The sequence below is a fragment of the Pholcus phalangioides genome, unplaced genomic scaffold, assembly GCF_987345545.1.
Source record: "Pholcus phalangioides strain wild (caught in Gottingen) unplaced genomic scaffold, Ppha-v1.0 ptg000002l_1, whole genome shotgun sequence".
In the NCBI taxonomy this organism is placed as follows: Eukaryota; Metazoa; Arthropoda; class Arachnida; order Araneae; family Pholcidae; genus Pholcus; species Pholcus phalangioides.
In genome coordinates, this window is record NW_028301595.1 from 12,916,188 (window position 1) to 12,930,670 (window position 14,483).

The window sequence follows — 14,483 nt, forward strand, 5'->3', positions numbered from 1 at the left end:
TGTTTTTTGTAACGTTTTAGAGTGTGCGGACATAGTACTAGCATCGTTATCATTGTGTCTCCCCTTCCCTTGTTATTGTCGTAAAGTAAGAGTGAGTAGAAAACTTTTTTTAAATACTTCTATGTTTTTTTAAAAAAACCTCTATTCTCTGATTGGCCGAAATATCCATGGAAATGTTACTGAATTTGAATCTATGTTTAGGTCCTCTAATACCATAATTCCGAGATGAATGTACTTATATACTAAGATATCGTGGCTCTCAGTGATTTTCACTCTGCATGTACTGAAGTCATAAGCAAAGATGTAATGGCGGTGCAGCAAAAAATTGTCATTCTTTGATTAAAGTACCATTAAATCTTTCTATGCAGTTGCTAAGGATTGAATATTTTGAGGTAGAAATGGGGTGCTCATGACCGAGGCGTAGCCAGAAATTTCGTTCGGGAGGGGGGGGGAACCAAAGTGATAGAACAATAGATTTTGTTATCTTTTTCCCTTTTTTGATCATTTTCTCACGTTTCGGGGGGGGGGGGGGGAGGGAAACTAGACCCCCCCGCCAAGTCCCATCCCCCCTCGCTAAACCCTTGGCTTATGACACTGTCCAAGTCTATCTAATGTATTCCAGTAATTCTAGGATTTTTGCCTTTTTCACAATTGCATCACTTTATTTCTTTTTAGAATATTTGTTTTTTCCCCTGTCCATTTTAAGCTTCTGCTGACTTCCTTCCTGGATCCTACTGTCAATATCCGTTGTGTTCAATCACAGCAAAAGTTTAATTTTGTAAGTATAGTTCAACCATGAGAGATGAGACGGCTGCGGCATGTCACATTGGACAATTTCATTCAACTCTTTTAGGTAAAGCAGTTGCACACCGAGGAGAGTTCATCAGGGACTCATCTTTCACACATGGTTTGCCCTTCTAGAAAAGAACAGAGTTGCGTCCAAAGTAATATAATGTGGCGTAGCCAAGTATCATCTCATGGTTGGAGAACTATATATATATATATATATATATAAATAAAAGACTGGTTTTGCATCAAATAACAAGAGTTTACTTTTTCCAATTTCAGCAAACAACAGGAGACAACTTTTTTTCACTTATCTGATAGGTTGCAATTTAGTTGTCTTCTGATTAGCCAAATTAAAAAAAATCCTGAATTAAAAAGCCTCGCCACACCGAGTAACAGACTCGCAACGATACACATATATTCAGTTATTACTTTTCAATCATAGTTTAAAAAACAGATGGCTGCACCGGAATTCAGACACAGCACTATATACACACCCAGGCTGTTAGGTACATATCGTCACCTCAATACTGCAACTTGATAACTCGAAAATTCATGATTTTTTAGGTAACTACAAAAAAATAAATAAGGCATGTCTTAGCATGCACGCTAATATGCTACAGCTTGGCACTCTATATAACACAATTTTAAGTGAAGTTATTCTTACAAAGATGGAAACCAACGATATTTATACTCAAAATACGAAAATAAGACATCAAACAGCTGTTTCAAGGCTATTATAACCCCTTCTTCAGTGGTAAAAAAGTCTGTTATAGCACAGACTTTATTGGTTTTCATCTTTCTACACTGTGCTCAAAATGGTATTTCTTTTATATCTTAAAGTTATTCTTGTTTGTGTTTCTGTGTAATATAATATTAAATATACAGTTCATTCAGTGTTTAAACATGTTTCTCCCAAAACATTAAAATTGGGTTGTATAGTCGTGGTACTGATACAACGATATGCACTCTCCCGGCATAACTTATTCCTGTAGCAAATTGCCTATGATGGTAGTCCTGAGTTGCATTCAGTTTTTAAGAAACTCTTTCCCCTGAATGCTCCAACAGACCCACATGAACTGAGAGAGATAGTAAGACTAATGATAAAGTATCAACAGCTGGTTGATGTAACGATAAATCCATGAAAGAAAACTCAACTGGCCTTGCAAGGAGTTGAACCTATGTTCTCTCACTTGCCGGGTGAGCGTCCTGGACCACAAAGCCAAGGAATTCTCTTTCCCTAGAGCTTGTGATCGCTAAAAGGGGCCATACATGGACAGCCAGACCTAACTCTGGTCATCGCTTACAATCTCTGACACTGCCGCTGTAGTGGTCGAGTGGTCATAGTGACGGACTTGCATCACGGGCACCAGCCCTACTGTCACCACAGTGGTGGTCGGCTGAAGTTTGTTTTCTGTGGTTCCCAACTTCAAGGTGCAAATGCGAGCCGATCTCCCCATTAAAAAGTCTTGCCACAGAGAGCAACAGTCCTACAAACAGTACAAATATTCAGTCATTACACTTCACTTCTGAGATATAGATGGCAGCACTGAAAAATCACACACAACACTAGACACGCACTCAGACTGTTAGGTACACATACTTACACTTCCGGCACAACTCACTAGGTAGTAAATTGCCCATGGCGATAGACCTGAGTTGTGCTCGGTTTGAAAAAAAAAATCTTTGACACACTGCCACCAGATGGCAACTTATCCAAAGATCATCTGTTCATGTTCAGGCCTGTTCAACGCACGCAAGCTCTAAGAAAAGAGGATTCATCGGCTTTGTAGTCTACTGGTCTAGGGCGCTCATCTGGCAAATGAGAGGATGTGGGTTTGATTCCCAGACAAGGCAAGTTGAATTTTCTTTCCTGGATTTGTCTTCGCATCCTCCTGCTGTCGAAACCTTCATGGTAATAGCAGAGAGTGAGATCATCTTTGGAGAAGACTAATGATGCTTGTACCCATAAATTCTTTGTAAGATGATATTGAATTATGGATAAATGTGTTCTCATTTATAATTTAATTGTGATTAAAAATGATTAATCTGTATATTTTTAATTTTATGAACATCAGCCATATTTTAAGTAGTATTTTAATATTTGATGGTAATTTATGATGATTATTCATGGAGAAAGTATACTTATATCAGATGTTTCACTTACAGTGGCAAATACATAAAGAAAATGGATTTCCCGTCAGCCTTGGATATTTTGCCTTTGTGTGGTGAGTGTATAGAGTTTTAATTCATCGATGAGAAATTTTTGTTTGTGATAAGGAAGCAGTGTCTTGATCAATATCAATGTATAATGTTCTAGTAAATAGCAAACCATAATTTCCTATGTATCGCAACCGGAGAGCGAGAGAATTCACTAAAATTCAAAGGATTGCTATATAGCAATGAATGAATGTCAGAACTTTGCCACTGGACTTATCCCGTTGCAGAGATCTCTTCCAGCCCAGCTTCGTGGCAGAGTCCGGGACATTGTTGCTATACATAATTCTGCTATTCATATAGCAGAGTTCTCAGTGACCTGGAAAATCGGGGAAATTATTTTTGGTTTGGGAAAATGTAATATGTTTGGCAAAAGTCTGAAAAAACTGAAATGAAACATCAACATTTGAGAAGTTAATAAGGGTTTGAATTGTAGTCTGATCGTGGTATAAGAAATTGGTTTCTGAATGAAAGTGACTTTACCAGGGCAGCCCTTACCAGACACAAAGCCGGTGTGACAAAGCAAAGTCTCTTTCGTAGTATGAATTATTTCCATTAATTTCTTATATAGCGGAACTCCCTGGGACAGATATTCTCAGATAGCGTTATGCCTCTTCAGGGGAAGAAAGTTGTGGCTGATAGGACTTTGGCGTTGGTCCTGGGATGAGTGCTCTTATTTTTTGTTTTTGTTTTTTTATACAATAAATTTCCTTTAAAGCAACCTATTAAAAATCTTGGTTTATGCCCACTCCCAAAGATCTCAGCCTAGAGGCCAGACTCATAAATATGAAGGCCATGGCTAGAGTACGGACAGAAGTGACATTGTAGCCAAGGGTGTTGAGAGTGCGTCCACAATATTTTTCAGCATGGAGCTGAGTTTCTGCAGAATTAAAAAAAAAACAAAATTTTCCCATCTATAGCTCAAAGCCAAGAAACCACGGGCATAACCAGATCTAGTCAAAGGCATTGTGTTGAGCTAATGATATTCATACTGGCTTATAAAATTTGCTTTGGGTGGAAATTTCTACCTAGAGACAAAAACTATGACAGATTATTATTACCATCTCATTTTTAACAGGAATTTGCCATTTACTTTTCAGTTTAAGCATGATAATTTTCAACCATGTTCACTGAATATCAAGAACTTTGGACAATTTAACTAATTCAAATTACTTTTCCCCCCACGCAGAACACTTATATTCAACATCCACCGTGCCATTTCAGCAAGAGTCCAATAAAATTGTGAGTAGTGTTCGAAACACTTATTAAAAGTTAATATGCATGGTAGTATAAAAAAATACATATTTGTGTTTAGTATTGTGAATAAAATTGAGTGAGTTATATGTGACAAATCAGTTTAATCGGTTCTTCAGATTTCTTCAAAAATTGGTGCAGAAGTAGCTTTCATCCTTGCAGTCGCCGAAGACCAAAGTGAATTTACAATTAAGGTGAGTTAATTGTGTTTCTTTTAAAATCAATTTAAACATTTCTCAATTCAGAAAATTTTCACCTGTCTCTTTTCATGCTGTTTTGATGTTACTTTTTCATTACAAACGAATATTTCTCAGTTCTGTTTTGCAGTTCAAAAGTTCGTTGCTATATTCTAACCGATAGAACTTATGTAATCTGCTTCTGTTTCATTAAAATGTATAGTTCACAATCATTTTACTCCGTTTACTAGTGCAGTGAAACATCTATATAAGGATACTCTAGGAGTCAGCGAAACATATTGCTATAGAAGAGTCATGGTTATAGATGGAACATAAAAAACACTATCAAAATTGCATTGGGATGACAGAGTAATATCATTATGTAGTTGATTATCTATAGAGGGCATTGCTATATAGGATTTTTACTGTGTATAGGTTACATACTCTTTATGTTATTTCCTGTCTCCTTAACAAATAGACCACTGTGTCGTGCATACTAATCCCAACAGTATATTGGAAGAGATAATTATCTATATCTTCTTGGAGCAAAATACTCAATATACCTTGGAAAGAGAGAAAATATATTTTTTTATTTTCGTTTAACTAATTCTTCCCTCCGTTTACTGTCTTCAAAAAGAAAAAAAAATATGTAATAATGGGAAAACAAAGAATGCTTTTGTGAATTTTGGCAGCTTTTTTGTAAAAAGGAGCTTCATCCAAAACTAAAAAAATCTCTGGGCTGTATGTACTAGTTTGTTTGGCATGATTACTGATGTAAATGTTTCCCCTCTGCATCATTCTTGCTCTTTGTGTGACCGTTTTTAGCCACAATATCTTGGTTATTATTACTATTTATTCTTGTTCATATTTGCTGAAAGTTTTCAAAATTTTTGGTATGTATTTTATCTGTACAGAGATACCACAGCTAACGGAAATAATTCATTCCAGACCAATGTCTGTTAGCCAAATATAGTGAAGATCTTTTTTATTTTACCTTATGTACCCCAACCAGTCGGGTTCATTGGTGTCTTCTCCATGGCCGTCTTAAGAGCATCATGGGCCTCTGGATCAAGTGATTTTTCTAAGGCCCTTTATCTGATAAATTCTCAAAAATTTCAACCGGTTCTCATTTTCGTGAGGCCCCTGGATCATGCCCAGGTGGGCCCACGCATTAAGACAGCACTAGTCTTCTCCCATTTGTGATTTGGTTAGCTCATTTTTTTGTCTCTGTGCAGATGGAAATGATAAGTTCTTAGAAAGTCCAGACTGTTCAGTTTGATGCTAAGAGTATTGTACTGAAAACATTCAACTCTAAGCTCTTTTTTTTTAAATAAATGAATATTCTCTTAGCCTAAAATTTAATTTTACATGTTGCTGTATTAGATTAGTTTGGGAATCCATACCGGCACAAGAGTGCTCATTAGCGAAATCTGTATTTGTTAGCAGAGATTGAAAAATCACATAAGAAAAAAAAATCTTTGTTTGTCGAAAAGTTCATAAACTGAAACCTTTGTCAGCTGAGGTGTCACTGCAATATAATTACAAGAAAACTTGATGAAGGCTGGTTAGACTTCTGAATTCTTCAATAACATTTGATATAGTGGTTTGTGAAAACCCTCTTATTCACGCAAATAATTGTTTTGTCTCGCAGAAATCTTGTCAGGTCACCTTTATTACGTATTACAGGATAATAATTCTCTCATTAATCCCCCAGGGAAGGGATATTTGAAGAAACAAAGGTCATCAAAACTTTTTTTACTTGAATTAATGTGTATGTAATATTTGGATATTATTGCATATTATTATTGTTTATAAAGACTGAGAAGAAAAAAATGTTCAATTTTTTTTTTTTTTACTTTCCACCACATATTTATCAACTTTTAGTCAAATTGCAGTGATAATGAGTTAATACAGTCGAATCCCGTTTTAACGAATACCGTTATAGCAAAAATCTCGTTTTAATGAACACTTTTCTAATCCACCTTTTAGGTTTATATAAGAGCAATGCAAAAACATGAAATTTCTTTATAACAAAGTTATTTTTCCGGTCTCTTTGAGTTCATTATAACGGGATTCGACTGTATGTGTATGTCTAAATGTGAATTTTGATAAACTTTCCATGATTTCTTCTTCTTTATGTACATGTAAGCTTAGCAATAAAATGTGTTATTACAAATGTTATCAGGTTCTTGGAAGTCAAGTACTTTCTGACGAGCTGAGATTCAGTGTAAGTTGAGTTTTTTCTCCCTTGTCCTGAATAATTAATTGATTTGTCAAAATTATACAAAGCAGCAGAATGCTAAAAACAAGGCTCACCATTTTGTGTAATTTTGTTTTTCATAATAAGTTTATTAATTGTTGATCATTGTAATCTGTGGTTTAATTTTGTTGATTTATTTATTTGTTATTTTTACAGAAAAAATAAGTATTTTTCAATTCAAGTATATATTTTTATTATTATATTTAAATTAGATTTGGCGTTTATTCATGAATGTAATATTACATACAACCATCATAAAATTTTGATGTTGATTTCAGGTTGAAAATTCATGTTTTTCTACTGTATTGTCGCAGAAAGGTTGTCTTATTTCGAACAAAGTGAAAGTAAGTTGTTTTCATTGACATTTTTCTTAAAGATTGAAATACAATAATAGGATTATGATCACATAAGAACTTATATCAATGATTATTTCATATTTAAATTAATGTTTTTTTTACAGGCAGACTGCAGTGCAATCGATAACTGCAATCTGCATCTGAAGTCCATATTATGTGTTCCTCTTTTTGGTTATGGAAATGAAGATAAAATTTCTAATATCTTATGTTTGGCTAATAAAAAAAGGTATAATTACAGTGATTATGAATGCATAATTTGAAAGCTTTTATTTTGATTATTTAGATTGCATTTGTGTATGTTTTCTAAGAACAGTTGATATAAGAATATCTTATCTATTTGGTGTAATACAGTAATTATATCTTTTTCCTTATTATGAGATACACCAGTGTTTTTCTGTGTAGGCCTTCATTATTTTCTTTTAATGGTGTAAGACATTTTTGAGACAAATAATACCTGTATCAGCGAGTTTCTTTACAGAAATTTGTTTTGCTTTTGAAGTTTTACAGCTGATGACATGGAGGTTGTTAAATCTTGGGTACGTTTCATGGCACCTCTGTTGTTCAAAGCTCAAGCCTTTGAAGAAGAAAGGAAGATTAGGAAACAAAGTCAGGCAAGAATATTAATATATAATATCTGTTAATCTATCTATTAATATAATTTTCTTAGCTAACTCAGTTTTTGATAGTGAATGAATCTCATTACCACATTGCAATATTGTTAAAAAAAAAAATTATGGGACTCAGTTTCTTTATGGTCTCATTTGTTTAAATACTTAATAAATGTCAATGATACTAAATATTATGTGAAGTCAACCAAGCTCAAACTATTTGCATTCGGTGGTATGTCATTGTATTATTTTCATTCTTCCTGAGATTTATTTTTTACCTTATTGTTTTTATGATATGAGCAATGACTAGATCTGTTACAAAATCAAATTGTGTAACAAATTGAAAGCTTGAAACCTCTACGAATGAAAGTTGAGAGGGGGGTAGTTAATGGGGTCCATGCTCAGTTTATATTGATACATCTGATTTTAGCCATAAAAAATCTATTCAGCTCCATATATAATTCCGGGCATAATTCCCTATTCCCCACGATAATTTTCTTTTCCAGAATTTGTAATCAATGTCTCTCTTTCATTGATATTTTAATATTTTATTTGATTCTATAAAATTTCATCTTTTTTTTAATTTATTTTTACAGTCTTTACTTTTTGTGGTTAAAACTCTTCTAATGCAAATCGGTAAGTTGATGAAGAATATTTCAATACTTTTCTACATTTAAATATACAGTCGAACCCTGTTTTAACTCGACCACCCATCCCAAAGTATTTTGGGACTATGACGAGTTTTGCATTATATTGGATCATGTTCGGAATAACGTTTCAGAGAAGCTCCATTACAAAAATTCACCCGTTTATTATGAACTACTGCATCTCAATGTCTTATTACTGTTACTCTATACATAAAATAACCTATTTTATAGGAATTTAATTTTAAGTTGAGAAAATTTATAAAATTGTAAACACTCTACAATTACTTAAATATGTTGCGATATTAAAAAAACCAACTCAACAGAAAAACACTCTTGCATTTCAAATTATTTTCATTCTGCATGAATTTAGCGACATTTTTTATAAGTAAAAATAAAATATACAGTTACGAAGGGAATAATGGCGGTATTGCTTTTTTTAGTTCACATTTGTTTTATATTCACAAATTCCCTGTTTTTCAGATATTGAAAGACATGATTTGAATGGAGAAAATCGAGGGACATGATAGCATATGAAATGCAATGACCTGCGAGTAAAAAAAAGGGTCTATGCCTCAGGCGTCAGACAAGAGTGGGTGCAAATTTCATTCTTTAGCCTCTCCTTCAACATTACAAGAGCGTGTGACTTGTCCTTGTAGGAGATAGATGTGAAAGTCTGGGGTGGGATGATGTCAATTCATATATATACGCATATACATTAGATCAGTAGGCTCTACCTTTGGCATTGAGGAGGGGGGCAATGCCCTCCATGTCCCTGTATCTCCGCCCATGGGAGCATCAAAATATGTGCTTGCCCCAGCTGACCGATCATTTAGTTACAGCCCTGTTAATGACTACCCATACCATTGAAAATGTAATGACCAGCAGGTGGAAAACAAGCAGTATTAAAAAACTGTCTTGAACAAACTGGTGCAGTATGCTCATTGTACATTTTCCCATATCAATAAATCTGTTTCTTCAAATATGTTGGTTGTTTTGGTCCCTACACACTTTCAGGTATCCAACGTGCTTTCTAAGATCCGCCCCCTCCCCACCACATCATTCTTTATTCTTCAAGTCATTTGCTCTATACCAACGGTTCTCAACCAGTGCTCTGTGGAGCCCCAAGGGCTCCATGGGAACTTCCCAGGGGCTCTGCTACCACTCGAGAAAAATAAAAAAAACTAGTAAATTAAAATATATATATATATATATATATATGAATATTTTTAAATAATAAAGGTAAATCAGTAACTTTGATGAATGAATAAAAAATACTTCTGTGTGTGTGTGTGTGAAGCTCCACCATAGAAATTATATACCAAAAAGGGCTCCGCGACTCAAAAAGGTTGAGAACCACAGTTCTATATATACTATTGTTATGCTGACCGATAATAACAGTGGAAAGAAAAAGATGAATGCTCAACTCCTTTTAAAAAAAAGAAATGGGAGAAGAAATGTTAAAGTCTTGAAAGATCACACATAGACTGAAACAATAGGTGATGTTATGAGTTAGCACTAAAACAGGTTTTTTACATTATAATCCCTATGTGTGGAAGATTTTTTTCACTGAAAATTTGTGGCGCTATGACAGGATTCAACTGTATATGTGCTTTGTGATTTACTATCTGCACTATACTTTGTTATTTGACCTGATTAAAATTATGAACTAAGACAACTAATTAATTTGAAGTTACTGATATTAAAACAAATAAATTGTACATATTCAAAATCAAATAAATATTTCTCTCTAAATTTTTTTCAAGAGTCATGTATCTGTATATTTCTGTAACTTATTTCTTTCACATATATTTTTGTGATTTTTGCACAATTTTGTAAATTTTAATTGTAATGGTTTATTCATAGATGATTCTATTTCAAATTTCAGGTAATGTGAGCTTGCTTTTGAGAGAAATTATGAATGAAGCTCGTAAACTAATTGGAGCTGAAAGGTAATTTTCGAAAGGTAAAAAAAATTAAAGTTAGAAACTGAGAAATTAAACATCTTCCCCCCATTAGCTTATAACTCTTTAATTAAATGAACAAAAGGGATAAGGTCAAAAAGTATTCAGAGTTATTTAGTAGTGATAAAATATTACTTTGAAATTATAAAAAAATGGATGGTAAATGTGATTGAGTTACTTTCAATGTTGCTTGTGAGATATATATATATTTTTAAAATCATTATGTAACTTAAGGTTTTTTTACCCTAAAGTAATTTTTTCACATTTCGTTAGCTCTGAAGTAAAATATGAGTAACTATATTGCAAAACATTGATTTTATCTTACTTTATTTATTTCATTGGCTTTACGTAGGGAACTTTCACTGGTATATTCTATCAATAAGTCCAAAAAAATAATATATAGTCGAGTTCACTTATAACATACCTTCTAGGTGATTCGAGAAGTGTATGTGTGCATGAAGTGCAGTATTGAAAATGTCTGGGATGAAATAAGCTTGTGCAGCATGCAGTTAAATTTAATATGGAATGAATATTGTTTTCGATTGATATCTCCCTAGGAATTTTAAAAATTTATTGAAGTGTAGTATGTACAGGATATATAGATTATGTGTGCATGTATATAGTCATTCATTTCTTAATTTAATTCATTTCACTGGTATTATATGAGTGTATGCTGATGATATTTATTCAAAGTTATCAGCATGATTCCCAACGTGGGCGTTAACGCCCCCTTGGGGGTGATAGATGGTTCCGGGGGGGGGCAGTAGAAGCTACGGGTATAACATAGGATCCTATGGGTTAGATTGCATTGGGGGCGATGAAAGAGAAACATTTTTGAAGAAGGGGCGATGGGACAAAAAAGGTTGGGAAACTATGATTATACTGTACAATAAATTTGAAAAAATATCTAATGTTCACGAAAATTACTTGTCAATCAACATGCTTAATATTTTAATAGGTAGAGATTTTGATGCTGTGTTAAAACAGTGCGGATTTTCACTTTCACTGATCACAACAATCATTTGTCATTCCCATCTACCAAGTTATCCGATTATACAGAAAAAGTCAATATTCAAATAATTTGAAGTACGTATTCCATGCTGTTTGTTTTCAGTCTTGTATGGAAAGACATACAAGTTTTTCAAATAAGACATAATTTTAATGTTTGAATAAATATATTTATTACTAACAGATAGTGCTTTTTATCTGTAGACCATTACAGTACTAATACAATTATTTATGGTTAATGTAATTATTTCTCGACAATAGATCTTTTGTTTTTATAAACCTATTCCTAGACTAAAAAAATTCCTAGGACTTTCTCTGAAAAAAAAGAACCATCAAGATATCACCTGCATACAATACATGTTACACAAATAAGCCAATTTTTGGCTTCATTTTTCCAGGTTTTTGTTTGCACAGTATGTTATATCCGAATTATTTTCTGAGTTACAAGAGTGTTTTTGGTATGTTATATCTGCAGTGGATGCTTTAAACAGGGTATGTAATAACAGAGGTAAAAATATATGAAAGTTAATGGGCCAAAAATTGGAGATTACAAAACCATATGTTATATCCACGTTGCATGTTATATCCAGAGTATGTTACAAGTGTACTCGACTGCATTTTCATTTGCTGTTTTCTATAATATTAATTTGAAAGTTATACCATTATGTATAGTGTAATAGATGATTTCAGCAAATGACACAGCCAAAAAATCAACTCTTACTAGATAAAAATGTATTGTTTTGATACAGTCATGTGTTTTACTGAAACGACAATAAAAGGAATACTTTTAAAATTCTAAAAAATTAAGAAAACAAATAAGTATAATTGTTTTTTTGGCCATGTATTTGAGATGTATATTCAAACATACACTGGACCATATATAGAAGGTTAAAGATGTAAATATTCAAATGTTTTTTATTCAATATCTCTCGGCACATGATTATTTTCCATGAGGTTCTCTGAACTGACAATATGCAATCAGGAAAATATTCTCAAGCATCATTCTAATAATATGCATGTGTGACACCATTTTTAAATATTTTGGATTGTTATCAACATTTTTTTTCATCATCTTTAATTCAATAGTGAGGGGGGAGGGGGAAACACAAAGCAAAATATGAACAGGTTTCACTACTAGCATAAAATATTTGGTGTAAATACTCAATGCCTGAGAATAAGAAATGAAAGTCATTTACATGAATTAAAATTCCAAAATGGCCATCTCTTTTGATATTCTTTGAAAATTAATACTATATATATATCCTTTATGAATGCACATTTTCTTATGCAGTCTTTTATGTTGTAGATGCTCGTTATTTCTACTAGACAAAGAACAGAATGAACTTGTTGCAAAAGTATTTGATGGAGATGAAAATGAAATGGGTGATGATGTGAGTTTAGCTAATTAACTTTTGTTTTTATTGTATATGTGAATGAAATGCACTGCATTTTCCTACCTATAATTTGTGCATATGAATTTCATTCCTTTGGGAGTGAAAAAAAGGGTGATTGCATTAGATTCATGTTCTGGACGTAGGAACTAAACTTCCCTTCCAAAACAAAGAAGGCTGGACTTAATTCAGCTAAGAAAAACATAACATAACCAATACACAAAAAAATACACATAAAATACAAACAGAAAATACAAGTACATATCAACATTCAAGTAACAGCTCAAGTGATTACATAATAGGTTCAGGACATATTGATATTATATATATATTGGGGGTAGACAAGTGACCAATGGTATTCAGTAGAATCCCGTTATAACAAACTACAAGATACTGGAGAAATCACTTTGTTATAATGAAATTCCATTATAAAGGAATTCAAGATTTTGCATTATTCCTATGAAAACTAATCTGAAGGATTAGAAATGTTTTCGTTAAAACAAGATTTTTTGCTATAATGGTATTCGTTAAAACGGAATTCAACTGCAGATAATAATCTGTCTTCATTATATTCGTAAAAGCAAACATAAAGTACATAATAAAATATATATATGCATATAAAACATTATTCAATTAGGTTGATTTTGTTTAGTAGTAGTTTTTAAATTTGTGTGATGATTTTTCTGATTTTATTTCATCATTCAATTTATTATATTAGGTGCTATGTATATGAACTGTTTTTTTATTTTGTTGGCTTAAGTTTCATATTAGATAGATTCCATGTCATCCTGTTTGTCTCTGCTGGGGTTCCAATCAGGATTTTTCTGAATAAAAAATAAAATTCTCTAAAGATAGTTTATTAATGCTAAATCTATAATCATTGCGACAGTATATTATTCACCTTTCCCCAGAGCCATTTGAGAGTTTAATGCAGCTTTGCATTGAGTGGATATGCTTCACTTTCAAGCGGCTTTACTTCCCACCCGATGCCAGCAGCCAATCACAGGCTAACAGTAGGAGTATTACACACTAAAACAAAGAGGGCGCAGATATCAACTTTCAAACGGTTTTGTTCCCCATGGAAATGTTTACCCATACTCTTAATTTAGCTTTGACCTTTCTGAAAGTGTTTCTAATGATATTTATATTTGAATCATAATCACTTCTCCATTCCAATATACCATATTGTATGATTGACAAAATCCATGCAAAATAAATTGTATTAAGAAATTTAGGGGGGGGGGGGTGTGTGTGATATTTTTCTAGCAATAAATCCTGGTATCGATGTATTTTAGTTTATTACTTATTGTCACAGCTTGAGATTTCCATTCGAGTTGAAGCTGTAAAAGGGCTAAAAGAAAGTGACCTCAAAAGTAAATGGTGGAAATTTGGTTAAAGTAAAATTTTGAAAATTATCTCGAAAAATTATTTGCTTTATTCATTGGGTTTTTGATCCCACGTAAACGTAAACCCTTCCCCCCCCCCCCACATGTATCTTCAAAAATACACATTGTTCCCCCACATACCTGGAACATTTCAAATTCCACCGGTTCTACTGTATCTTCATAATGACATAATAGATTATAATAGTCATCATAATTCTATGAAGGATATCTGTATGGTAAAACATTGTGAACTCAGACAATCTGGTTAAAATTGGCTTCATTTTTTATTTCCAGAGTCCAAAAGATATACGCATACCTATAACCGAAGGAGTGGTTGGAAATGTTGCAACATCAGGTAATGAGTTTTGTGTTTCAGTTGTAGTTTCATGTTGATTGTGAGGCTGAATTACAAATACAACATAAATTAAATTAAA

General features: G+C 33.0%; 1 protein-coding gene across 1 annotated transcript in view; it reads left to right on the top strand.

The window, feature by feature from the left end:
• The first annotated feature begins 2,893 nt into the window (after positions 1-2,893).
• The window catches only part of LOC149089432 (cGMP-dependent 3',5'-cyclic phosphodiesterase-like), a 33,325-nt gene continuing 21,735 nt past the window's right edge, over positions 2,894-14,483 (top strand). Inside the window, exons 1-11 of the mRNA XM_089240342.1 lie at positions 2,894-3,014; positions 4,193-4,245; positions 4,377-4,451; positions 6,619-6,660; positions 6,972-7,037; positions 7,154-7,275; positions 7,549-7,660; positions 8,254-8,293; positions 10,190-10,253; positions 12,580-12,664; positions 14,344-14,404. Of these exons, the coding sequence (XP_089096468.1) occupies positions 2,894-3,014; positions 4,193-4,245; positions 4,377-4,451; positions 6,619-6,660; positions 6,972-7,037; positions 7,154-7,275; positions 7,549-7,660; positions 8,254-8,293; positions 10,190-10,253; positions 12,580-12,664; positions 14,344-14,404 (841 nt within the window). The remainder of the gene's footprint in view (positions 3,015-4,192; positions 4,246-4,376; positions 4,452-6,618; positions 6,661-6,971; positions 7,038-7,153; positions 7,276-7,548; positions 7,661-8,253; positions 8,294-10,189; positions 10,254-12,579; positions 12,665-14,343; positions 14,405-14,483) is intronic.